At 47.3% G+C, this 26,155-nt stretch overlaps 1 protein-coding gene and 1 long non-coding RNA gene across 2 annotated transcripts in view; one reads left to right on the forward strand and one right to left on the reverse strand.

Annotated features, from left to right (window-relative positions):
• The window catches only part of ATOH8 (atonal bHLH transcription factor 8), a 46,500-nt gene extending 21,084 nt beyond the window's left edge, over positions 1-25,416 (forward strand). The window contains exon 3 of the mRNA XM_027860437.1: positions 24,143-25,416. Within this exon, the coding sequence (XP_027716238.1) occupies positions 24,143-24,148 (6 nt within the window). The 3' untranslated portion in view covers positions 24,149-25,416. The remainder of the gene's footprint in view (positions 1-24,142) is intronic.
• LOC114041810 lies at positions 2,220-11,166 on the reverse strand. Its single transcript, XR_003568946.1, has 3 exons — positions 10,979-11,166; positions 9,381-9,446; positions 2,220-3,233 (listed from the first exon to the last, which is right to left on the reverse strand). It is a non-coding gene; the product is annotated as an uncharacterized LOC114041810 (long non-coding RNA).
• Positions 25,417-26,155: the final 739 nt, after the last annotated feature.

The raw sequence follows: 26,155 nt of genomic DNA on the forward strand, positions 1-26,155 counted from the left end.
CGGCCTCTTTAAAACCCCCACCATGCATTGCACCTAGTTATGCCATTGGGACAAAGCAGAACAGCATAATCCCTTTCCCTGTGACAACCCTTGAAAAGCTGGCCTCATCAAACGTTCGCAGCCATTTTCCCATCTCAAGGCTGAGGGAGTGGTGAGGGAGTGGGGAGTGAGGAGTGGGGAGGGAGAGATGGGGATTTTGAATGCTAGGGAGGCAGTGTGCTCAATCAGTCAACAAACGGTTATTAAGTGCCTACTATGTGCTGGAGACTGTGCTAAACAAAGACAAGCCCGCCCCTGCTCTCCGGAAGCTCTCAATTTCACGGGAGAGACGACTTTGGGACAACTATGTACATACACGATACATGCAGAGTAAATGTGCTTAATGCCGAGTCAGATGGCTGTGTGGCCTTGGGAGAGTGTCTTCACTTCCTTGGGCCTCAGTTTGCTCATCTGTAAGAGGAGGGAGTCGGACTTAGTGATTTAGTGTGAGGTGTCTTCCAGCTCGCCACCCTACCCCCTTCCTTTGCCCTTGCACAGATCCCTTCTTTCCCTGTCTACACCATCGCCGACCTCTCGCTTTCTCGGGGGCTCACCCCGATTACCCGGGGGCCCAGCCATCTGGCCCCGGGATGGGATGGGCCCATCTAGGAGCTGTTCCTGGGGCTCAGGCCTGTGATTGGGCGGGCATCAGGGAGAGTGTGCAGAGGCTGGCGGGGCCTCCTCCTGGGGCTGCCGTCTGCCCCCGGCCCCTTAGTTCCCTTACCCCACATCCTTCAGGAGCCCTCGGCCCAAGCCACATGGGCGCTGTCCGATGGGCAGGCCGGCCACTCACTAATTGCCTTGCGCATTCCGGCCACTTACTTACGGCGGGACCAATTAGATGAAATCACCATCAAGCCGGGGGTGAGAGAGGAAGCCTAGCCCGACTGCTTTTCCTCTGACCGTGTGACATGGGCAAATTAGGGCTGTGATTGATGGCTCTGCTGCCGCCGCCAGCGGCCCTCGGTGACAAAGGGAGTGTTGTAAACTCCGAGTGAACCTCCGCGGGGGTCAGGCAGCCAGGAGGGTGGAGAGGACAGGGGCACCCGAGGTGACCCAGGAGACACCTCCCCCCTCATTACAGAGAGAGGAAATGGAGCGCAAGGGACTGGCCCAGGGTCACAGGGGCGACAGAACTGGGATTCGAACCCAGAACATCTGATTTCCCCATTAGAAGGAGAGCTTTTTGAGGGCAGGCTTCATTGTTTGCCTTTCTTTCTAGCCCAACCATTTAGCACAGTGTCTTTCTGTAATAAATGCTTGTTGACAGACTAATTCCAACCCTATCGTTCTTTCCATCTCGCCAAGTTGCTCCCTAGGAGTGGATAGGGTAGGCTGAAATGAAATGCAGTATGGCCCTATAGGATAGTGAGCCTGGATCCTACCTCAGACACTAGCTGTGTGACCCTGGCCAAGTCACCTAACCTCTTAGCCTCAGTTCCTCATAGATGAGGAGGCTTCTGAAGCCTCTTCCAGCTTCATGATCCTCTTTGCTCAGCATTCTTTGTACCTCACATCACTTCGAGGGGCTACCCCTCCTTTCTTTTCTTCTATTCAGTAGCAATGATAACAGCTTTAGACAGCATGGTATAAAGCATGGGGCGGGGGGAACATCCTTGTCAGGAGTCAGGAAGCCCTGGCTTCAAACCCTGCTTCTGACCCACTCTGGCCCTGGATCCCAGCCTAGAACCTGCTCCCACTCCCCCACCCCCCATCCCCCACATCCCCATTCCCAATGTTGATGAAATCACAAGTTAGGGCAAAAAAGAAAAAAAAATCAACAAACATTTAGTAAGTTTCTACTATATTAAAGCATCTACCAGTGAAATCACAGGTTAAACTTTTCAAAACAAAACAAAACAATTTGTTAGAAGCTATGCCGTGCCCTGGAAGGTCCTGTATCTTACTGAAGATATATAATATATATAATACATATGTACACGATTATCCGATGAGAGAGACAGCAGTAAGAATAAACTAGGGAGAGAGGTTGCTAGGTGAATAGATAGATGGAGAGATAGGCAGATGAACAGACAGACAGATGGATGGATGAATAGATAGATGATAGATGAATGGATGGATAGATAATAGAAAGATGGATAGATAGGCAGATGAACAGACAGATGGATAGATAAATAGAACAGATGGATGGATAGATGAATAGATAGACAGATAGAACAGATGGACGGATAGATGAAGAGACAGATAAATGGATAGGTAGATAAATGAAAAGACAAAAGGATGGATGGATGGATAAATAGGTAGATGGATAAATGTAGTTATTGTCCAAGACATCTGGAGGCAGTAGGCAGATGGGTATATCCAAAGCCCAAAGAGAGAAGAGGACAGGGAAAAGCCATGGTGCCCTGCATTTACATGGGCTATCTTCTCCAAATCCCTTGTGCCTGTTTCCATATTCCACTCTCCATCTCAGTGTGGGGGACTGGCCAGTCAGAAGACCTGGGTTTGTTGTATGATTATAGTTTGGTGGAAAGAGCCTTGTTCCAGAAGAGGCCCAGATTTTAGCCTCTCTGGGTAACCTTGAGCAAGTTACTTCCCCCAGCCTCAGTTTCCCTAACTGTAAAATGGGGTTAATACTACTTTCATACCAGACTTTAACCTCAAGTCCTCTGTAAATAGAGCATTGTTTTTGTATCTTCCTCCTTAAAACACCATGTGAAACCACTTTGAAAACTGGAGTACTCTCTGTTAGTGTGAATTACCATTCTTATTCCCAGTTGACTAGATGTTCAGATTCAGTTGAGATGGTCCTATGTTCTTCTGACCAGTAGAGAGTGGGCAGGTGTCCCCAAAGATGTCCCTGGTAACTCGACTCTAGTCTTTCCCTGTAGACACTGAAGTTCTTTGCTTTGCCCCGTAAATGGCCATGATCAAAGCCTCAGTTGATGCTATGGTAGCTCACAGGGTATCCCACACCATTTACCAGGTTGGGCATAGAGAATTGTACTACAGAGCAAGCCCATGAAAACTCATTGCCCTACACAGACCAAGTTATTTTTCGTGGGGTGAGGAAAGAAATGCAAGTTGGGGAACTTTGTATTTCTGCAGCTGAGAGCCTCAGTCTGGGGGCTGTAGACAAAGGGAGGGAGCAATCTCTTTCATCTTCTTCCACCAACTTTTCAGCCTTTCATTTCCTTTACAGATCACTGACAGGCAGTCCCATTCTGATACTCCTTAAAAGCAAGAAATACTCAGGTTAGTCAGTAAGTCAGACATTTATTAAGTGCCTACTAGGTGCAAGATACTGCCCTAAGCTTTGGGAATTCAAAGAAAGGTAAAATATTTTGCTTTCATTTTCTCCATCAAGGAGAATGATTTTCCATCTAGAAAGAGTAGTATATATAGAATATGGGGGCAGCTAGATGGCTCAGTACATAAAGTGCTAGCCCTGGAGTTAGACGACCTGAGTTAAAATCTGGCCTCAGATGCTTACCAGCTGTGTTACTTCACCCTATTTGCCTCAGTTTGCTTATCTGTAAAACGAGCTGGAGAAGGAAATGGCTAAATCACTCCAGTATCTTTACCAAGAAAACCCCAAATGGGGTCACAAAGAGTTGGACCCCCTTAAAGGAGGTAGGATAAACCTATCTTTGAGGGAATTGAGCAATGCTATCATTATAAGACCTTTGCAAGACAGCACCTGGTATGTAATCATTTTAAAGAAGATAAAAACTGGAGACCCAGAAATGTCTAATTCTAGGGTCCTAGAAGACCTGCTAACAGTATACTGAGAAAATACTGAAAAATGGTTTGGAAAGCACGTAGGGAGATTGGAAAAGAGGTTCCTGTTTTCAAAAGCATGGAAGGAATTGTAGTCTGGAGACTGCAGGCAAATAAGTTTAATTTTACTCTCTGGGGGCAAAAGTTGAAAACATTGATGATTAAGCAGATGGTTCATGAGAATTTCGAAAACAACTCAGTGATCACTAGGAACCAATACTGGTTCAAAAAAAGTCACGTCAAATTAACCCACTTCAGTTTTTTAATTGTGTCTGACTCTTTGTGACCCCTTTGGGGTTTTCTTGGCAAAGATACTGGAGTGGTTTGCTATTTCCTTCTCCAGCTCATTTTACAGATGAGCAAACTGAGGCAAAAAAGAGTTAAAGGACTTGCCCGGGGTCACACAGCTAGTAAGTGTCTGAGGTCAAACTTGAACTCAGGTCTTCCTGACTCCAGGCCCTCCCTACACTCTATCCACTATGCCACCTACCTGCTAGATAAATCCAATTAACACCCATGCCTTAAAACAACAACTAGGGATCATAGATTGACGCACAGATAGCATATGCCTTGATTCAGCAAGGTTTATGATAAAGACACTTGGGATATTCCTGTAGACAAGGTAGAGAAAGGTGAGCTGAATGATAATCATATACTTAGGTAACTGATAAATGGGTTAATATCAGCCCAAAAGTCTCTGAGGAAATGACACAGGGTTCTGTCCTTTGCTTTGTCTTGTTCAACTTTTTCATCAATGACCTGGACAATGGCATGCCTGCTGAAATTGTGAATGATTAGATAGAGTAACCAATTTGGTAGCTGACAAGACTGAGGCACTTCCTGGCTCTGGAGTCAGAAGACCTGGATTCAGATGTTACCTTTGATGCTTACTCCTGGTGTGATTTTGGCCAAGTTACCTCACATCCCTGAGCCTCAGTTTCCTCATCCGTAAAGTGAAGTTAGGTGGGCTACTACAAGGCTCTTTCCAGCTTCTAGATATATAGAATCTTTGGGGAGGGGGGGCAATTGGGTTAAGTAACTTGCCCAGGGTCACACAGCTAATAAGTGTCTGAGGCTGGATTTGAACTCAGGTCCTCCTGACTCCAGGGCTGATGTTCTAGCCTCTGTGCCACCTAGCTGTCCCTTAGATGTAGGATCTTTTTTAATCCTCTGAACTCAAATGATCTTGACAGGCTGGATTACCAGACAGACGGTAGAAGGTAGAAGACAGCAGGACCACAAGAAGTCCTGTATTTGGGGGTTCAGAAAGAAAGTTAATTGTACAAGAACAGACTTGGAAAAGACCTTGCCTGACAGCAGTTCACTTGAATGAGACCGGGCTTTCTTTGCTGTTGACTAGAAGACTTTGGTGAGCCGAGAGTGTGCTCCAAATACTTAGAAAGCTCCTTCAAGTTCAGGTTGTATTCCCAGAAGCACCTTGGCACCCTGTGGAGGCCACATTGGGTCTGTCAGACCTCATGTAGCATCCTTCAATTGGAGCATCACATCTTTAGAGAAAAATGAAATCTTTTATCGAAAATTTCATATTGAGCACCATTACAACCACCTCATCTTGTTTAATAACTATTTAGAGTTAAGTTAATGAATTCCAATGAATAAAGTACAATATATATTTTTTTCTTTTTCTCCCATGTCTATTGAGGCCCATCTGGCCACTTTTCCTTTCCCCCTCTCTCCAACTAGAGTAGAAATGACGTCTTATAACAAATATGTATAATCAGACAAAAGAAGAAGAAAAAAGAGCCCCCTGGTAGGGAGTGGGCAGAGGAGCTGGGGCTTCTCAGAGCTCCTACTCTTTGGAATGGCTCCTGTCTGCCAGGAGGAATTTCCCTAGGAAGCCAGGCCCTGAGGCAGAGTTTCCAAGGGCTCAGGTCCCTGCTAATCCTTCCCTGCCCCCACATGAAAAATAAAAGTGCCCCATGAGCTAGTAACCTCCCAGGACTCTGGGCACATGTCCATCTGCCCCCTAGGGGAGTCTGATTCTGGGAACTCTTACATAGCTTACATTGAGGGTCATAGGACCGAAAGCTGGAAAAGGGTCCAAGAGATTATTTGGTCCTCTGACTCCTAACCTTGTCCTTTTATCAGTAGCTATGCAGTCTCACCATTGGGCCACACTGCCTCCACTTGAATGGATGTATACTTTGGGGCAGTGGAAAGGGGGCTGAGTTTTCCTACTGATTGAGGAGTCCTGAGACAAGTTCAGACCCAGGCTTTGTAACTTATTATCTGTGTGACCTTGGGCAAGTCACTTTGCCTCTGGGACTCAGTTTCCTCATCTGTAAAGTAAAACGTGGGTCTCACTGAGCTATAAGGACCCTTCCAGCTCAGATACATGATGCTATCTGAATGTAAGGGGAGTTAAAAGAGGCCTGAAGTCATGCGACTCCCTGATTTGGAAGGAGGGAAAGAATTAGGGAGCCATAGGATCATAGATGCATTTTAGAGGCATTTGAGCCAATCCCCTTATTTTACAGATAAGGAAGCTGAGACCCAGAGCAGTTAAGTGATTTGCCCAAGGTAAATGTTTGAATTAGGGTCTGAACTCAGGCATTCCGGACTCAAAGTTCATTACTCTCACTCTTGAAGTCCAACCCAACCCCCCTCATTGTTCAGTTAAACAAAGGCCCAGAGGGGGGAAGGGTCATGCTTTTGTTGGGTCTTCAAGGCCCTCCACAACCTGGGGCCACTCTCCCTTTGCAGCCTCCTCCTCCTCAGCCCATCCTCTTTGGGCCTGCCAAACTGGACTTTCTTACCTCCACATCTTAGCCTATGCCTGCCATGCACTTCCTCCCTGGCTTTGCCTTTTGGATACCTACTCAGCCTTTAAAACTCAAAACCTTTCTTGATCCCTGATTTGGGTTATAATCTCTGCCTCTTCCTCCTTCAATAATACTCTTCTGCCTCATCAGAACATTTTCCCCTGTGTTTTTGTGTTCTGTTGATTGATTATAGTTATCTATGGATGCATGCTCTCTTCCATTATTAGATTATAAACTCTATGAGGGCAGGGGGGTCATTTCCCTAGCACCCAGTACCATGATCTGTACACAGTTGGGATAGGTAAGGCACTAGTCCTGGAGTTTCAGGGGTGAAGAGAATCCTTGAGTGAGGAAACTCCCTCTACCCTTACAGACTGACATCTCTGCAGCCACAGTTAGAGAGTTGCCCAAAATATTGAGAGGTTCAGTCACTCACTTGCCCAGGGTCATACAACCTGTTGGTTTTAGAGACTGGATTTGAACCCAGGATTTCCTGGTTGCAAGGTTAGCTTTCTATCCCTGCCTCTGTACACACAATAGGAGAAGGGAACAAACATTTATAAAGCATCTACTGTGTTCTGGGCAATTCACTAGGTCCTGAGAGTTCAAATACGAAGGGGAGATAGTCTTTACCCTCAAGGGCCTTTCATTCTACAGGTAGATGCAAAATAAATGCCAGCAGGTGAGGGTGAGGGGAGAGCAGCTTGGGAGGAGGAGATCAGGAAAGATGTAGAAGATGGTGCTTCAGCAGAACCTTAAAAATAACAAGGGATTCTAAGAGGAGGCAATGAGGAGGAAAGCGGTTGGAGGCTTGGAGGACAGCCATTGCAAAGATTCAGAGATGGGAGTTCAAGCATAGTGTTTTAGGAACAGAAAGAAGGCCAGTCCGGTTGGACCAGGAAGTGTGTGAAGGGGTACACTGGGTAATCAAGGTATTTATTATACTGGCAGCAAGGTAGAAGGGAAAGAGTGTGGGACTAGGGAGGCCCAGAAGACCCAGATCTTAGTTCTGGCTTTGTTGCCAGTTCTCTGTGTGACCCTGAGCAAGTCTCTTCTTCTCCCCAGCTCTCGGTCTTTCTTTGTACAATGAGGGGACTTTGGACTAGTTGATTTCTAAACTGTCCTCCAGAAAGAGGCATCCGCTGGCATCCACTGACCCAGTTCCATAATTGTGCTGGGAAGACTGTGCCGTAATAACCAAGCTTGGGCCTCCTCCCCCCTACAGAGCAGACTGGGCCCTGAGCTGGAAGGCTGTGCTCCTTTCTCTATAACCCTTTTCATCTAATCTTACCCCCTCCAACTTCTGCCTGAATGACTCCGATCCTTGCCCTGACCCCATTCTTTCCTCTGGCTTTCATCGGAGACCCAGATTTGGAGGATTACAGGGTAGTCAGGGCCAGTGGGAAAGGACATTTGCTTGGGTGGCAAGATTCACAGGCCCCTCTGCCTGGGAACAGTCAAATTCCAAATGGATGGAAGAGAGTGCTCCCTTTCCCTCCCTCTCTCTCTTTTCTCCCCCGCCTCTCCCTCCCTCTTTTACTCCTCTCTCCTCCCTCTCCCTCTCCCTTTCTTCCTCTCCCTCTCACTCTCTTTCCAGACAACTTCTCTTAGATGTCCAAGTCTGTGAAGTCTGTCCATATTGGGGGAGTGGGAACAAACAAATACCAAATTATCTTCTGAGCATAACAATGGATGCGATTTCTCTTTCCTGGCATTTGATGACATCGCCATTTGCCACCAGCTGTTAGTCTGAAGGCAAAGGCTTCAGCTGCTGTTTCTCCTTTCATATGTGACACTGTTCACTGGAGATGTTGGACCATAAGAACGGCTTGAATTTCTACAGCACTTTATGGCTGACAAATTACTCTCCTCATCACAGCCTGGTGGGAAATATTCTTTTCTCCCATTTTGCCGACAACAGTTAAAGAAGGTTGCAATTGAGGTTTTTAGAGTTTGAGGAACTGGCCCACAAGAGGCAGGGATCGTGGTACAATGGGAAAAGCATTGGATTTGGGGTCAGAGGCCCTGACTGCTACCGACTGCATGACCTTAAAGAAGTTGTCAGCTCTCAGGGCCTCAGTTTCCTTATCTATAAAATGACCGGTTGGATTAGATGGTCTCTGAGGACCCTTCCAAATTTAGATTTTATGATCCTATGATTAGATGACCTCCCAGTTCCTTTTTAGTTTGAAATTTATGGAAGTCACACAAGAAGTAGGTGGCAACCTGGGGTCCATGGGATTTAAGGTTGAAACCTTCTAGGTCATCTAATCCAGGCCTCTTATTGTACAGTTAAAGAAACAGAGACCCAGAGACTTTGCCTCAGGTCACAAAGCTAGTAAGGGGCAGAATTGACATTTGAACTCAGAGCTTTTGACTCCAGATGTAATGCTTTCCCTACTGTGTCACGCTCCCTCAGGTTTCCATTGTACATTTCTGATCTGTTCCAGTGCATGTATTCATCAATTTTTAGGGGAATTTGGGTTTAGGGGAAGTTGTCTTTTTTCCATTCTTCTATTCAGAACCCCTCCTGCCCACTCTTCCTTCCATAGAGATGGATGTGCCTAATTGAGAGAGACAGACAGAGACAAAGGGAGAGAGAGACAGAGAGAGATGGAGAGAGAGGAGAAAGAAAGAGACAGAGGGAGAGAGACAGAGGCAGAGACACAGATAGACACGGAGGGAGATGCAGAGAGAGGGACGTGCCGAGGAGTTCCCACTCAGAAAACAACAAATGTAACAAACCACAGGATACACACAGTGATTAGCTGACACAAGTGATCCAAGAAATACAGACATCCTTAGTGAAATGCATACCCGTCGCTTTGAAATGTACACGATCCCCACAGTTTCGGAGGCACACACGCAAGTCAAGCCAGCATGCTAAAGATCGAACAGATACAGCTTTAAGAGGATTCAAAAATACACATGGAAGCAAACACCCCATCAGCCCTCCACAACATTGTTCCGTCTGCCTCCAGAGCCTTTGCCTCCCATTTCCTCACTCCCCTCCCCTCAGCCTATGACCCTGTTAGAAATGTGGAAACCAAGGAAACTTAGAGGTCAACTCGTCCAGGACCCTCTTTTCACAGAATAGAAAACTGGTCTAAGGGAACTTGGCTTGCCTAAAGTCACTCACGTTTAGTTTTGTGCCTTTCTAATGGTTTTTTCATGAAATTGTGTATGCTAATTACATCGAGGCAGCAAGGAGACCTGGGTTCTAGTCTCACCTCTGACTCAAATTGTGAGACCCTGGGCAAGTCACTTAAAACCTCAGGGTGAGCCAAGAGACCCTCTAAGACGAACCTAATGTTTAAAAAAAAAAAAAAGACTAACCTAATGTAGATGGGCTGCTCTCAATTGGCAGTTGGGTATTAGCACTACTTGTGTTTCTCTGTGAGGGCTGGGACTGTGGCTTTATTTAGACCATATATCCCATCTGATGTATCTTGTCTAAACATCATAGCTCCCTCAACAAGAGTGTGATTTTGTAGGTGTAGGGAGTTCCCTGTATGGGCAATCCCTTCACAGATCTGCAACTTAAGACCTTGAACCTGGGTCTTCCTGACTCCTTCCTGTCTGCTTGTTCTGCCCATAGTCTTTCTCCACATCTTTGCAGATGTCTCAGGGACATCCCAAATTCAGTCTGTCAAAAAAGGAACTCATTATCTCCCCCCTCAAACGGCCCCATTTCTCTTGAGGGCATCACTTTCTTAAATTCTCTGGGCCTCAGTGTCTGGTCTGTAAAAGGAGAGGTTTGGAGTTGATCTTTGAATTGCCTTCAAGCTCTCAATCTATATATGCTTAGCACAGTGCCTGGTATAGAGTAAATGCTTAATAAATTTTCTCTCTCTTTTCTCTCCTCCTCCTCTCCCTCCCTCTTTCCCTCACCCTGCCTCTCTGTCTCCCTCCCTCCCTCTTTCCCTCACCCTGCCTCTCTGTCTCCCTTCCTCCCTCTCTCCATTCATCTAGGCTCTGATTCTTCCAGTCACCCAGGTTGGTGTCACCCTTTCTCTTTCCCTCAATCTACCCAAGTCCCATGACCGAGCAGTTGCCAATTCTTCGAGCAGAGTGTAAACTGCTTGAAGGCAGGGCTTTTTGCTTCTGCCTCTTCATTTCTAATAGAGAATAAATTAAGCTTAATACAAGTTTATTGCCTTGAATCGGGTGAATGGAATTGAAGTAAGCAGAGCTGACGTTAGAATCCAGTTTCTCTGACCCCATACGCCCCTCTGGCTTTCCTTTCCAGGCGCCCCCTCCCTACCCCCAGCTCTCCCTTATAAGCAATTCCTCTATTTTCCCAACTCTGCTGGGCTGCCCCAACATTGAAACCTCCCGAGCCACCCCCCCCTTACAGCGGCCCCCACCCCGTGGCCCCCTCCCCTCCGGGCTGCACTGTAGAGAAACACACATACTTTGCTGAAAGCTGTTCACCCCGGAGCATTGGGGGGGGGTACCCCACAAGAGTTGGAGCCATCTCTGTCTCCAGCTTTGGGGGGGAAGCGGAGGGAGACAATAGGGCGGGTGTCTTAAAGCCCCTCGCAAAACCCGCCCCATTCCCCCGGAGCAGCCCCGCTAGAAGCGGCCTTGCATCTGGCGGCAGCTGGGGCGCCGGCCTGCTTCTCATTTGGGCCCCTTTTGGTTTCGATTAGCTGTTCTGTTAGTCAGTAACGCTGTGGAGTACATGGGAGCTGAGCTGGAGCGGAGAGGTTTTTTTTTCCCCCCCGCTCCCTCCCCCTCCCCTCCGCCTTTCTCCCCCTCCCACCCCCCCTCCTGGCAGTCGCAGACTCCAGATGTTCAGAACGCTGGTTGGGAAGTTCTCCTGGCGCCACTGAGGGCAGAGGGCAGGGGAAAGGCACGCGAGCTGGAACCAAAAGGACTCAGTCACTGAAGGATTTGGCCGCCTGCCCTGGCCCTCTGCTGGCACATTCCCCAGCTCTCCCCTGGCCATCTGTTCCCCCAAAACACTTTCAGAGCCTCATCGTCACTCAGGATACAACATTGAGAGCAGCTGTTTTTGAGGCAGGAGGAAAAACCATGCAAAAGGTCCTTTGTGAGAGAGGAAACTTGGTTATGAATAACAGCCCCACTGTCAGAGCGCCGCCGCCGTCAACGTGGTGGGACGGCTGGGGCTTGGGGCCGGAGTCCTCAGGTTTTCTCCACCTTATCTTTTTTTTTTTTTAATGTTATATTCTCCCTCTCCTGCACATTAACGCGGGGTTTTTTTCCCTCCAGGTGTGTATAAAGGCCCTCTTATTAATGCTCCCTGTGGCCTTTCGTTCCCTTGGACGTTCACTCGGGCTGGGGACGGTTGGAAAGGATGGAGTCCAGCCTGGAGGAGTAGCAGATGAGGCGGCGCCATTGGGGAGGGCAGAGTGTGGAGAGAGCCTGATTGATTTTTAGATTTTAAAAAAGAACAACACGGCAGCAGAAAGTAATTATATCCGTCACCCTAAATAAACCCAGAACATAAAGCTGTTACAGTGCAGAAGGGGTGGGGAGAGGCAGGGAGGGACTCAAAGGGAGAATGATATAGAGACCTTGTCAGTTCATCAGAAAGCGGGCTGAGACCAAATTCTCATTAATAGACGCCCCTATCCACCCACCGGTTCTGTGGGCAGCTTGGCTTAGCCTATTGAATCATACCATGGTGTGGAGTCTTTTTAGAGACTTGCCTCATGGGACAGCCCTCTGAGATATGTTTGTTGGTGTGAGGAATCGGGGTGCTCTGGGGAGCGTTTGGCGACTTCTTCATTAAGTGAAGCCTCTTTGGGGTCAAGTCTGCTGCCTGGGGAGAGTGGCTGGAAGGTCAGAGGGGATGGAGGAATAGAGCAAAGAAAGAGTCACTGAGTGACGGCACAACCTCGTTCCCCCCCTCTTCTCCACCCCACCCCATTCCTCCAGAGCTGTCTAGAGTGCAGTTAACACTGGGGGTCCTGTTGTCCTTTTCCCACCTTATTTAACATGTGAAATGGACAGAAATTCCTTTCTGGAGCTGGATTTCTTTTGTGTGTGGTGTCTGACAGTGAGGAGGATCTCAGGCCCCCTGAGGCTGGGGGTGCAGGGGGAAGGGAGGAAGGAAGGAATGTTTTCATGTGTCAGATAATGACAGGAGACCCTGAACGTCACGTGGGGTTCTTCTGTTTTCCTCTTTCAGTGCTTCCCCTTCTCTACCTTTTCTCTCGCTCCCCTGCGTCCCTCCCTCCATTACGGGGCAGCCACTCCGCTCTAGCAGTGGAAAAAGTCGATCATAAAGTTTGCCGGTGGGTGGTCAGCTTTTTACAGCCCAAAGCGTGGGGATTTGGAGGACCTATTTGCATTTCATCTGTACTTTGCTCAGCCTCCAACACTTCATTTTTCCTTCTTTCCTCTCCTCTGTTTTGCTTTTGGGTTCCAGTTGGAATGAGCAGCAGCCCAAGAAAGGCTAAATATTTATAATTATCCAAATATCGGGGGCATCCATCTCATCTGTCCAAAGTGCCTGAGTTCCTCTAAAGGACTTGGACAAGTGTTCATTAGATAGGCTCCCTCTCCTGAGGGGAAGGGGTGGGTAGAACCAGAGCGGGGAGCTGAGCTCAAGAAAGGTCCTTCCTGGTCACATGATTTCTAGAGTATTGAGTTCAGCGCTGAGAAACTGAACTGAAGAAGGACATTGAGAAACCGGAGAGCTTCCAGAGAGAGGCGACACTTCTCGCCCGCCCTCCACGTAGAGGCCGAGTGCTGGGCTGACCGAATTGCCCCTTGTGAATTAGAATGTGAGCTCGTGGAGGGCAGGGTCTGCTTTTGTTGCTTTTTGTTTTGACTTTGTCTCCAGTGTCAGGCAAACAGTAAGGGCTTAATAAATGCTGTAGGCTCCAGTACAATGCTTGTACTTCACCTCTCAGTGCTCTAGGCAACTCTCTGACTGAACGTGGCGGAAAAAGTGCCCGCCTACATGGGTAGAGGGAGTTTCCAAGAGTTCCTGACACAAACCCAGTACCTACTGCTTGCCTGTCAAGTATGAGCTCTTCTGTGTCATCTAAGGGACCACTAGATGGTGCCCCAGTGCACAGAGCACCAGGCCAGAGTCAGGAAGAGTCACCTTCCTGAGTTCAAATCTAGCCTTAGACACTTACGAGCTGTGTGACACTGGGCAAGTCACTGAACCCGGTTTGCATCAGTTTCCTCATCTGTAAAATGGGCGGGAGAAAAAAAAGTGTCAAACCACACCAGTATCTCCACTAAGAAAACCCCCGCACACACATATATTTACATATGTGTATGCTGCCTTCCCCTATTAGAATTTGAACTTCTTGAGGGCAGGGTGTGTTTTATTTCTGTCTTTACAATCCCATTGCTGGCCCTTAAAATACTCACTTGTTTGAATCAGGAGAGTTCATTCTATATGAGAAGATGGTGAAGACAATGGAGACATTTGGCCAGAGAAAATGACTCAGGGGATATGATAACTGTTTTTGAGTACTGGAAAGGATGATATGTGTAACAGGGATTAGCTTTGCTCAGCCTGGCCCTAGAGGGGAGGTGGAAATCCCAGAGAGGCAGGGTGAAAAGTGACTTACCCAGGGTCACACAGCTAATAAATGTCTGAGGCCAGATTTGAACTCAGGAAGACGAGTCTTCCAGATTCCAGGCATGATATTCTATCCACTGCACCACCTAGTTGCTTTTGAAGTCTGGAAGGCCTGAGTTCAAATCCACCTCAGACACTAAGCTGTGTGACCTTGGTCAAGTCACTTAACCTGTCTGCCATGGTCTCCTCAGTTCTAAAATAGGGATCATAGTAGTACCTACTCCCAGGTTTGTTATGAAGATCAAATAAGATATATGTAAAGTGCTTAGCACAGTGTCCAGCCAATAGGGAACGCTAAATAAAATGCTTCCTTCTCTCCTTCCTCTCTCCCTTCTTTTCCTTCCTTCTTGAAGAACCTGGACCAGGGTCTTTTCTCTCACTCATTGGCGCCCCATGCTCCCACTCAGTATCCTTGGGGAAAATCACCCTGTGTAGGTTTAGCTCTCGTCTAGCCCGCCCCAAAAGAGTGTAGAAAGGCCCTAAATCTACAATGTAGATCAGGTATAGGACTGCTATTTGTTTCTCCCAGTATCAAAGAAATGCTTAGAATACAAAACAGTCACAAGCTTGCATTGACCAATACGTGAAGTAACTTGGAATTAGTCTTAAACTCTCCCAGGAGACTGATACTAAGACATCAGAACATAAAGTAGTTTGCAGGATGCTGAATGGACATTTCACCTTCCCTCAGCTCAGCACAATCTCCTTCAGGTTCTTTGTCTCGCAGCAATCCGTGCCAGGGGCTAAGCACTCCCCTCTGTTGGTGATTGCCTTCTCCTCCAAGAGGCATTATAATAGCCAGATGGGACACCTCCCAGAGCGCAGCTGGCACCGACTGAGTGAGCAAATGGCTCCTGACCTCTTGTACTCACATGGCTGCCTCCAAGGCTAGAAACACCCATCCCAGGATTACTGCTTAGACACCTTCGCTCAAGGAAAGACACACAAAGTAGAAGAGGCAGCCAGAAGCCCAAGCTCACCTAGGTAAACACCTGCTCACGTGTCACGTGTGAACAGTGATCATTTGCACCCTACCCATCTAGGGAAGTGTGTGTGTGTGTGTGTGTGTGTGTGTGTGTGTGTGTGTATGTGTGTGTGAGCTCTTGAGTGCATGGGAGTGCCTGGTGGGGGGAGGAGGAGAGAGGGAAAGAAAGCACATGTTCTAGAGACAAAAAAGAAGACAGAGGGAGAGCAAAAGCAGTCCCCCTTCTATAGTGCTGTAGATTTGCTCACATCCCACCCCCCCCAATCACCGAGATGTAACCCAGGCTACACCCAGTGTTTGCTCCATTATCCCAAATCACCAAGTGCTTTAGCAAAGGAAGAGGCCCAGGCTCCAGTTAAGGGGATGGGCTCACCTGGTTACTTCCCTTATATTTACATGTGTACACATTGTCTGGGGCAGCTAAAAGGGCAGTGGATAGGGCGCTGGGCCTGGAGTCAGGGTGACTCATTTTCCTGAGTTCAGATCCAGCCTTGGACATTTATTAGCTGTGTGACCCTGGGCAGATTAGAATTAGAAAGCTAAGCAAGGTCAGCTAGAAGAGGGGGTTTTAATGCTTTTGAATGTGCCCTGAACCCCTTTTCAGTCTGTTGAAATCTGAAGACCCGTTCTCAGAATGTTTTCAAATGCATAAATAAATCAGATTAGAAAGGTAACCAATTACAGTATATAGTTAACAAAGAATATATTTTTTAAAGTTCATGGACCCCAGCTTAAGAATCACTGTGCTACATTTATTGCCTTCTCTATAGGTGGAGGATGGGTGGATGGAAGAGAATTTGGAACTTAAAATTTTTTTAAAATGTGAAAAAATATTATACATATGTGTGTGTATGAAAGAATCACTGTGCTGGAAGAAGGCCCACTAATCTCAGGAAGAAGTGACATCTAAGGGGCAGCTAGGTGGCCCAGTGGATAGAACTCTGGCCTTAGAGTCAGGAGGACCTGAGTTCAAATCTGACCTCAGACACTTGACACTTACTAGCTGTGTGACCCTGGGCAAGTCACTTAACCCTGATTGCAGAAGTGACATCTAAGGAGAAAATAAAAACTATTTAAAAAAAAGATACCAGAACTCAAACAATCTGGGGTCATTTGCTATATTACTATTAAACATTTTAATAGAATTTAAGGTTTTCCAAGTGCTTTTTTACATATGTTATCTCATTTGGTACTCACAACAATGTTGGGAAGTAGGTGCTATGATTATTCCCATTTTACAGATGAGGAAACTGAGGCTGAGAGCTATTCCTTGCCTTGCCTACGGTCACATAGCTGAGTGTCTATATATTGCGCCCTCTAGCTGTGGATTTGTTAGTCTGCGTATAGTCACTGAAATTCCTAATTTGGGTTCTGCATTATAGAAGAAGATTAAATTAGATTCAAGGCTTCTATTTAAGAAAGCCTGACAGTATGCACTATGCTTTTTGAAGGATATCTATCTGAAAAGGTTATTTTTTAAAGGTTAGCTGATGAAAAGTTGAGAAGAGTGGGGCAGGAAGGCGCCAGACTGCTTCTTAGCCCCTCTCCCCTCTTCGGCTCTGGCTCCCTCTCCTCACACCGCAGTCCCTGGGCAGCGCCTCGCCCGCCTGGGTGTCAGGTAGAGTGGGAGTGAACGTGTGTCCCAGGCGGTCAGGGCCTTGCAGGTGTTACTTTTAAAGGAACTCTCTTATTACAAATGCAGTCATCTGGAAAGCATCAAAGGGGTTGGACAGCAGGTGGGAAGACTTACAGAGCCAGTCCCCTGGGCTGTGGGAGATCTCCGGCGCCATGGACCCAGGGACTCAGTCCTGGCTTGGAGGGAGTAGGAAGGACCCTCAGCGGGGAAAGGACCTTGTCCCACACAGCTCCTCCCGCCAGCAAGGGGACCAGCTGAGGCTGCCTGCTGGCTCTTTAGGCTCTCCTGCTCCAGACCCATCCTGTATCACAGCTGGTTCAGGAGCTCCCTGCCAGCCTTCGCCAAAGCCGCCCACAAGCTCGCTGGCTGCCACGGAACAGGCTGCATTCAGAGGGAGCTGTGGAAGGGGCACAGAAATCCTGACAAGGCGGCATGATGGAGGGGCAGGAGTGCCAGGCTTGGAATCAGGATGGCTGCATTCAAAGCCCACCCTGCCGGGTGGAACGCTATTATGTTCTGTCAGACTGTTACTATCTTGGTTAGTTTTATGGCACTGCTCTTTCTCCCTTTCTCCCTTTCCTCTTCTCTCCTTCCTTCCTTCCCTCTTTCTATCCTCTCCTCCCTCCTTCCTTCCCTCTTTCTATCATCTCCTCCCTCTTACCCTCCTTCCTTCTTTCTCTCCTTCCTTCCCTCCCTCCCTGCCTCCCTCTTTCCCTCTTTCCTTCCTACTTTCACTCTTTCTCTCCTCCCCTCCCCTCTTTCCTTTCTTCTTTCTTCCCTCCTTTCTCTCTCTCCCACTCTCTCCTTCCTTCTCTTTCCCTCCCTCTCTCTCTTCTTGCCTCTTCTCTCTTATTCCCTCTCTTTCTCTCTCTTTCTTTCTTCCTTGCTTTCTTTCTTTCTAGACTATATTTGGAAGCCAAGGCATTAACAAAGAATAGCATTTTTTAAAAAATCCTACTTCTGACACTGGCTAGCTATACAACAGACCCGAGTCAAGGCATTTTGCCTCTCTGTGCCTCAGGTTCCTCATCTGTAAAATGGGGATAATAATACTGTAGCTCCACCTCCCTTGGCTTCCTTCAGGACTCACCTTTATCTCACCTTCTGCAGGAGACCTTTTCTGGTCTCCCCAGCTGCTCATGCCTTCCCCCTCAGAGACTAGCCAATAGCAATAACATTAATATGTGAATAATGGATATCAATAATCAACTGAGACTAATAGGAATTTTATCACAATTTTATCATAAAGTAGGCCATGGAGTGAAATGAAGGGAATTCTGTAGGGAAATGAGAGGGAGGCAAAGTGATTGGAAGAAATAATAACAGTATCAACAACAACCCACGTTTCTTTAATTCTTTAAGGTTTATAAAGTTTTTTCCTCGTAACAATCAGGTGAGGTATGGTTTGGTTTGGTATGGTTTGTCCCCAGATTATTTACAAATGTGGAAACTGAGGCTTAGAGAGTTGATGTGATTTTTTTCGTGGTTTTTGTGGCTAGGAAACAGCAAAGCTGAATTGGAACCCAGGTCTCTAGACTCGATCCAGTGTTCTTTCTGCTACGTCCCATATATGATATTCCATTTCCTACCTCCAGGCTTTTGCACAGGCAGTTCCCCATACCTGGAATGTGCTCCTTCCTCACCTCTGCCTCTGGGAATGACTAGCTCCCTTCAAGGTTCAGCTCAGGTCTTGTACCCACCCAGTTGTTAGTGCCATCCTCCCCTAAGTTAATTTGTATTTATTTTGCATTTACTTACCTGTGTATACGTTGTTCTATCTTAGTACCATGTAAGCTCCTCAGTCAATGGACACAAATTTCTTAAGCATCTTCAATGGACTGGTTGCCGTGCCGGACTCTGGGAGTACAGAGACAAAAATAAAACAATGCCTGACCTCAGGGAGCCTACATGCTACTGAAGAGCCCAGAAGCTTGATCCTACCACAGCCACAGCAGCTGTAGGGGAAGGGAAGGGGGGGGGGGAATGGGGATGGAGGAGAGGGGCTATTACCTTTAGGATCACTTTTGGTGTGGAAGATTAATTAGCAAGGGGAGAGACTTGAGGCAATTTCAGAGACCAATTGGGAGGCTTTCACAGTAGTCCAGACAAGAAGCGATAAGGGCCTGTTTCCCCTTTGTCTTTGTATGCCCAGGGCCCACCATTTGCTGGGCAATAAGCCGATGCCCAAGGCAAGGTGAGATGTCAAGGGGCAGAGGAAAGCTTTTGGCTAGACTGAGCCAGCACCCAGAACATCCTCATAGTGGGAGATTTCCAATTAGAGCTTGAGGGCCATCCTTCTGCCATCCCTGCAGGACGGCGGGAAGCCTGGGAACACCATGGGTTTTTCCCCTTGGTCTAAGTGAGTGCTGCCTAGCCCAAGCCTCTCTCAGCATCCCCGGAGATGTCCCTCCTCCTCCCCAAATTTGTAGTGAGCCTTTGCTAATTCTGAGGTATCGATGCTCACACTAAAAATTTAACAATTGGCCCACAAGAGCCGCCAGGCTGAGCACACCCTTGGCGGTCACTCTCAGAGGGAAAACAGCCCTTGTCCTTCAGCTTCGCCGGAACGTCTCCTGTCCTGCCACCTTTGGAGAGGGGAAGGTAGCTCTGCCCAGGAACGCTTCTTGTACTGGGTCCTAATTCTTGGCGCTCTTTGAACTGGGTGAGTTAAGCTCCAAGCCTAGGTGAGGACTGTGCACCAGGTGGGAAGGATGTCCTCAGGGCCCTGGTTGCTTCTGCCCCCTGCTGGGAAAGTACCAAAGGTGCGGGAAGATACTGCTCCGTAGACCCGAGCAGGTGGCTGCCTGTCTTAGAGGAAATACGGTGTGAGGAGCCTTGGTTTAAAAAAAAAAAAAAAAGGCAAAACAAAACTCATCACAGTGCACTTAATACCACTATTAATCATGAAGGCATTGAAGGCCATTATTGGCTTCAACTGATAGTAAGTGCCTATTCTGCAAAGCGAGAGACAGTGTGACGTGTAAGGGACAGAGTTACAGGTAAGAGAGCCAGGGTTGGGAATCCCGCCTCTGCCATGGACTGGCTCTATGTTGTTGTTTTCAGACATTTCAGTCATGTCCAACCCTTCATGACCCCATCTGGGGTTTTCTTGGCAGAGATACTGGAGTGGTTTGCCATTTCCTTCTCCAGCTCATTTTACAGATGAGGAAACTGAGGCAAACAGGGTGAAGTGACTTGTTCAGGGTCACGCAGCTAGTAAGTGTCTGAGGCTGGATTTGAACTCAGGTCTTCCTGACTTGAGGCCTAGCCACCAAGTCAGATATATGGCTGTATGGCTATGTGGCCATGGGCGAGTCAATTAACCTTCTCATAACCTCCAAATAATTCTTTGAGCTAGAAATTCAGATCTGGGAGGAAGTTTCTACTCCCGGGAGTTCTCAGGCATCATCAATGAAACCAGATCCAGAACTGACCTTTTTCTTCCCATTAATTCCCATTGTTTAAAATGAGAATTTTATGTGCATTCATGAAACGGTCATTAGTCATTTTAAAATCTATATTACTCTATCCCATTGGTCAATAAGGTCACTTGGGTGATTACAAAATCCTGAGTGTGTAAGAACAAGCCTGGGGTGGGAAAACCGAACTTGGAGCAGAGAGCCTTGGTGGGTCAACCCCCAGATCAGCATGGCAGAGGGGAGCCAATCCCTCGTCCTGCGGCCCTGAAGCAGCGAGGATCATGGGCCAGACTGGATTCGTAGGCTGGGATTCATTTAATGTCCCTTATCTGCTCTTCGGTTTAACATGATGTCTATGCCTGAGTCTGGGTACGCGGTTTTCCCTTGTCAATAACCTCTAGAAAACATAGTCCTGTTCTGGAGTGTTTGGAGACAAGGGTAGAAGAAATTACAGTTCAGGCATTCCTGGAATTTCTGAGACAAAAGCGGAATTCAAACTCAAGTCTCCTGACTCCTGGCCCTGCACTCCTTCCGGGATCTTTATTTAGTCTAAGGGTTAGTTATATACTGAACTCTTGCTCTGCTGCATTACTGGGACTGAGATGGGAAATAGGAAAGGGTTAGATGAGTTTAAAGACCTTTACCCAGGAGGAGCCCACTACCTCAGAGGGGAAGAGGGAGGGCGAAAACATTTGTCTAGTGCCTGCTATGTGCCAGGCACTTTACTTTTACTTTATTATCTCATTTGATCCTCACAAAACCTGCTGACATAGGTACTGTTATTATTCTACTTTACAGTTTAGGAAACTGAGACAGACCGAGGTTAAATGACTTGTCCAGGGTCACGCAGCTAGCAAGTGTCCAGGGCCGGTACACACTTCTGATGCTCCATCTAGCTGCTTCCAAAAGGGATGTCAGGCAACTATTATCACACCCATTTTACGAGTGTGGAAACCTAAGCTCGGAGGAGTTAGGTGACTTACCTAGCATCACATATTACATCAGTGTCAGAACTGAGATTCAAACCTAGATCTCCTCATCTATGAAACCATGAGGTTGTTTCCATCCTAACATACAGACGTGGTTCAGTGGGATGGAAGTCAAAGGATCCGAGTTCCAGTCCCAGCTTAGGTGGCCTGTGTGACCATGGGCACGTGATATAATCTCTCTGGGCCTATCTGTAAAATGAGGGATTGCATTCAATCAATCCACAAGTGTTTATTTAAGTGCCTACCATGTGCCAGGCACAATATTAGACACTGGAGATGCAGAGATAAAAGGGAGGTAAGCTTTGCTTACTTCAAGGAGTTTACAATACAGCTAGGGGAGGAAACATGTATTTATAAAGGTGTACACAAAACAGACACAGACTTATTTTGGGAGTGGGGCAGGGAGCCATTAGTAGCTATAGGAATCAGGATGGGCATCTTATAGAAGGTAGCGTTAGAGCCTTGAAGGAAGCCACGCATGCCAGGTGTTGGCAGTGAGGAGGGAGTGCATGCCAGATGTGGGAGACAGCCGAGGCAAAAGCCTGGAGGTGAGGAATGAAGAACCCCAAGAAGGCCAATTTGAATGGACCACAGTGTCGGTAAAAGGGAGAAATGCACAACCAGACTGGGAAAGCTGGTTGTCTCTAAGTTCGTCATTCAATCTGTTGCCACGTGCTTCTATATGTCCCCTTTCTCCCCACCCAAGGCTGCCTCCTTGGTGAAGGTCCCAATTTCTTCACGCCTAGACAATTGCAAAAGCTTTGGAATTGGTCTCCCGGCCTCTAGTCTCTCCGAACTCCAATCCATCCTGGATGGATTTGATGATCTTTGAGGTTCCTCCTAGCTCCAAATCTCTGACCCCACGAGAAGGAAGGCCCAGGGCGTAGGGCCCGTTTCCTCTGTGTGCCCATGGCCAGCCCAGCGGAGCGTGTTGCTGAAACATTCCTACAGCTCCCTGCCTCCTTCCCCTAAGTTGACAGGCAGGCTTCTTGAGGAGTTAGCTCCTGTAGTATGACCACCAGGAAAGACGAGGGCAGTAAATTACTCCCCTGCTGACTCCCCTCCCCCTCTCATCCCGGTGGACCTGCTTTCCGTTCCTAAATCCTCCATCAGACTCTAACAAAAAGCAGATTCCTGGAGGGTCCCAGAGAGCACTGTGGCTCTAAAAACGAGAGAGCCATATTTCCCACATCAAGCCTCTTTCTTTCTCCTTTCCATTTTAGTCACTATTCATCAGAGAAAGCTTTCCCCTCTTTGCCAAGAATCATTTTTCCTCTTTGGACATTTCTTACCCCCCATCTCATCCCAGGCACAAACCCCAGCTATTTGCACACTGCTGCATTTCAGCTTTGTGGAAGTGAGTTGTTTTACCTAGTGAGTCTGGCTCTTCCTAAAGCCCTCTCATGAAACCCCAAGGCTAGATCTTAGACCTGGCTGTCCACCAAGCAAGGATTTCAGAAAAGATGCCCTTCCCCCTCCTCACTTGCAAAATCTATAGATAACCACCCCCAGCATGAGCTTCTCAGCCTATTTTGTACATCTGTGGTGAGATCCAAAGAGGAGTATTACAGCTGGAAGGTAGAGTTGTAACTAGAGTGCGGCCTCTGGACCTTTGCCCTGAGGTGCTGAAATTTAGAGATGATCCTCTGTGCTTGCATTCCTGTAATAACCTAGAAACAATTGAGCTTAGCCCCTAGTTAGCAGGAATAGTTAGTTAAAATAGGAAGCATCTGGATGGACCACCCACCCTTCCTCTAATAATGGCTCACACCCCAGGTGAGTCCCTTCCTGGCTAGGTGACCAATCTCTTTTGTGCTACTTGCCTCTGGTGGAAAAATGTCTACTTATGGCTCTGCCAGAAAAGGTTTTAAACATCAAGTGAGGCATGCTAGGCTCTTAGGGATCTTTGGGGTCTGGGTCTCCCTAGCTTATGGTGCTAATGGGGTTGACCCCATTGGTTGTGGGTTTGATTCTGAATGAGTGACTTGGTTTAGTTTCAGAATCAGAGGGTTGACCCCTAGCTCAGAATCCCAGAATCTCAAAGTTTGAAAGAACCTAAGATGATTCCAAACCAGAGCAGACCAAGAATTCTCCTTCCAGCATACCAAGCAAATGGTCATCTAGCTTCTGCTTACAGCCCTCCAGTGATGGGGAACTCATTACTTCCCCCAACTCAATCCATTTCCATTCCACTCTAATGATTAGGAAGTTTTTTCCTGACATCAAGCCTACATTTGCCCCTTTGTAACTTCTATCTTTTATTCCTAGTTCTGTTCTCTAAGGCCAAGCAGAAAAAAAAATGAATATTTTTCCACATGACAGTCACTCAAATACTTGGGGACAGATATCATGGCTTCCCTGAGTCTTCCCTTCCCCAGGCTAAATACTCCTTCTTAGGTTTTCAGCCAATCCTCTAATGGTGTCTGTCATCTCTAGGCCCCTGGGGTTCTGGTCACCTCCCCAGTACCCTCTAGCTTCTCAATGTTCTCCCTAAAATGTCCCTCCTGAAAAACAGCACCCAGGATTGACCAGGATACTCTAGATGTGGTTTGAATGAGGACAGAGAACATAATATTTAAAAAGAAAAGAAAAGGGTTCAATTTCCTGGATTTGGGGTAAATAAGAATACATAGCAGAGGACTTGGGTTTGAATCCTAACTGATGTCTTTGTGACCTTGGGCAAGTCACTTGATCTCGCTAGGCCTCAGTTTCTTCATCTGTAAAATGAGGGGTTGGTCTAGATTGAGGGGTTCTTTTGGATCTCTGGCAATTCTGTGTTCCAGGAAAGGCAGTGATATCATCTCAGATGACCCCTGTTGAATCCTGTGTTCATTCATTCATTCATTCATCCATTCATTTATTCATTCAGAATTAATTATTAAATCCTTCCTAGGTAGAAAATCCTGGGCCCTCTGGACCCACCCTGCCCCTCTAACACTGAGAAACTCTGCTGTAATTAATTGCTTGCGATTTCTTTCAGGAGTGATCGTGGATCTGCGTGAATTCTCTGCCCCTCCCTGCTAAGGAGCCTTTTCTTCAGCCCGGGCCAAGGGCACAGATGACTCTGACCCAGTGATGCCCACCTGTAACTCACAGCCTCCCAACCACCTCTCCTCCTCTGAGATGAGCATCCATGCTCAGACTGTCAATGGACCAGACAGAGAGGGATCATGAAAAGATCTCACTTTCTCAAGCTCTCTTCTCCTCCTTCCCTGACTTCATTCAAGCCCCACTGGCCCTGTTTGATGCGATCGAATGTGTCCCTTTCTCCCTTCCGTTTTTGGCGAGGAAGAGTGGAGACAGAAGATGGGACAGTTTCCCTTTGCCCAGCATCCTTGGGCCATTGCCAAAGATTTGACTGACTTTTATCTGTTTGAATGTCACACGGTTAGTTTTTGTTTGGAAACATCCCCCCAACCCACCTCAAGTCAAAGAGAAGTCAGGAATTCCATCTGGATCCCACAGAAAGAGTCAGCTCCTAGGGATGGACAGATTCTGAACCCTAAATGCTCCTCCTCTGGGTCCTCTTTGGCTCCCAAGTTCCCAGCACCTTGTTTGGGCTACCAACAAGCATTCCCAAATGGAGACCAACAGATGTTTCAGAGTTGGGTGCAATTGGGACAGTCAGAGGGTGGGAGGACTGGATCCTGTTCTCTGTCACACACCTCCCTTCCTGTTTGCCCTGTGCTCAGCCCCTATATCTCTGTGGGGTCAGGAAGCTGTGGCTCCTGCTCCTTTGCCCACTTAGGGGGACTAGGAGACTGGGGGCTTGGGGGAGGGCATTTCCTCACTTTCTTTTAGCCAAACCAAGACTTGTGAAAGGCCTCCCAGGATCTTCTTGCGACCAACAAGAGAAGAGCAAGAGGATTGTTTTTTTCTTTTCAGGGACATGGGGGGAGGTGGGAAGGGCAGGGGGCTCATTCATTCCAGATCCTACAGGCAGAGGGACTGACTGAATGCCTGACTTGGGGAGGAAAAGATGTGGGGGAAGTGGGCTAGCCTGGAGAGTGGGGCTAGCCTGGGGAGGAGCTCCAATGGCTTCTCCCAGACCTCCTCCTGCTCTAATGGCCAAAGCATCTTATTTCTGTGCTTTACTGTTTGCTTCAAATTGAAGTAAAAACCAAAAAAATCTATATGGAGAAACACACTTGCCAGACCGAGTGGATTTTGTGGTGGACACAGATTTGTATTGTTGAAATTATTACAATTAACACAAATATAGTATTTGAAAATAAAAAATTACATCATTCAAGGCAGCGTGGCATAGAGTGGTGGTCGCCATTTAGCAGGAGTCCCCCTGGGGATTTGAGACAATGGTTCAAGGGATTCAGCGCTAAAAATCCTTCAGTGGCACCTTAAGCAGTACATAATTGCAAAATATTATGAGTAGTATATTAAATTACCTTGAAGGTTTACAACACATTTTATTTTGTTTTATTTTTTTAGTTTTTAGGCAATTGGGGTTAAGTGACTTGCCCAGGGTCACACAGCTAGTAAGTGTCAAGTGTTTGGTCTGAGGCCGGATTTGAATTCAGGTCTTCCTGACTTCAGGGCCGGTCTTCTATCCACTGCACCACCTAGCTGCCCCTACAACACATTTTAGAGGCACAGCAGAGGGGCTGGAGTCAGAAGACCTGAGTTCAAATCTAGCCTCAGACACTTACTAGCTGTGGGACTCTGGGCTAATCACTTCATCTTTGTTTGCCTCATTTTCCTCATCTGTAAAATGGGGATAATAATAGCACCTGCCTCCCAGTGTTGTGAGAATCAAATGAGATAATAACTGTAAAGCGCTCAGCACAGGGTCTGCACATAGTAAATGACATATAAATAGCTGCTATCATTGTTATTATTATTTTGTTGCAGTGGTTTAAGGAACAAAAACAGTTAGAGACCCTTGGTATAGGGGGGATGGTGAACCAGCCATGGAACCAGGCTGAGTGAGAACGAGTCCCATCTCTGACACACATTTGCTGTGTGACTCTGGGGAAGG

This window comes from Vombatus ursinus, unplaced genomic scaffold (genome assembly GCF_900497805.2).
Source record: "Vombatus ursinus unplaced genomic scaffold, bare-nosed wombat genome assembly UNPS02014181.1, whole genome shotgun sequence".
In the NCBI taxonomy this organism is placed as follows: Eukaryota; Metazoa; Chordata; class Mammalia; order Diprotodontia; family Vombatidae; genus Vombatus; species Vombatus ursinus.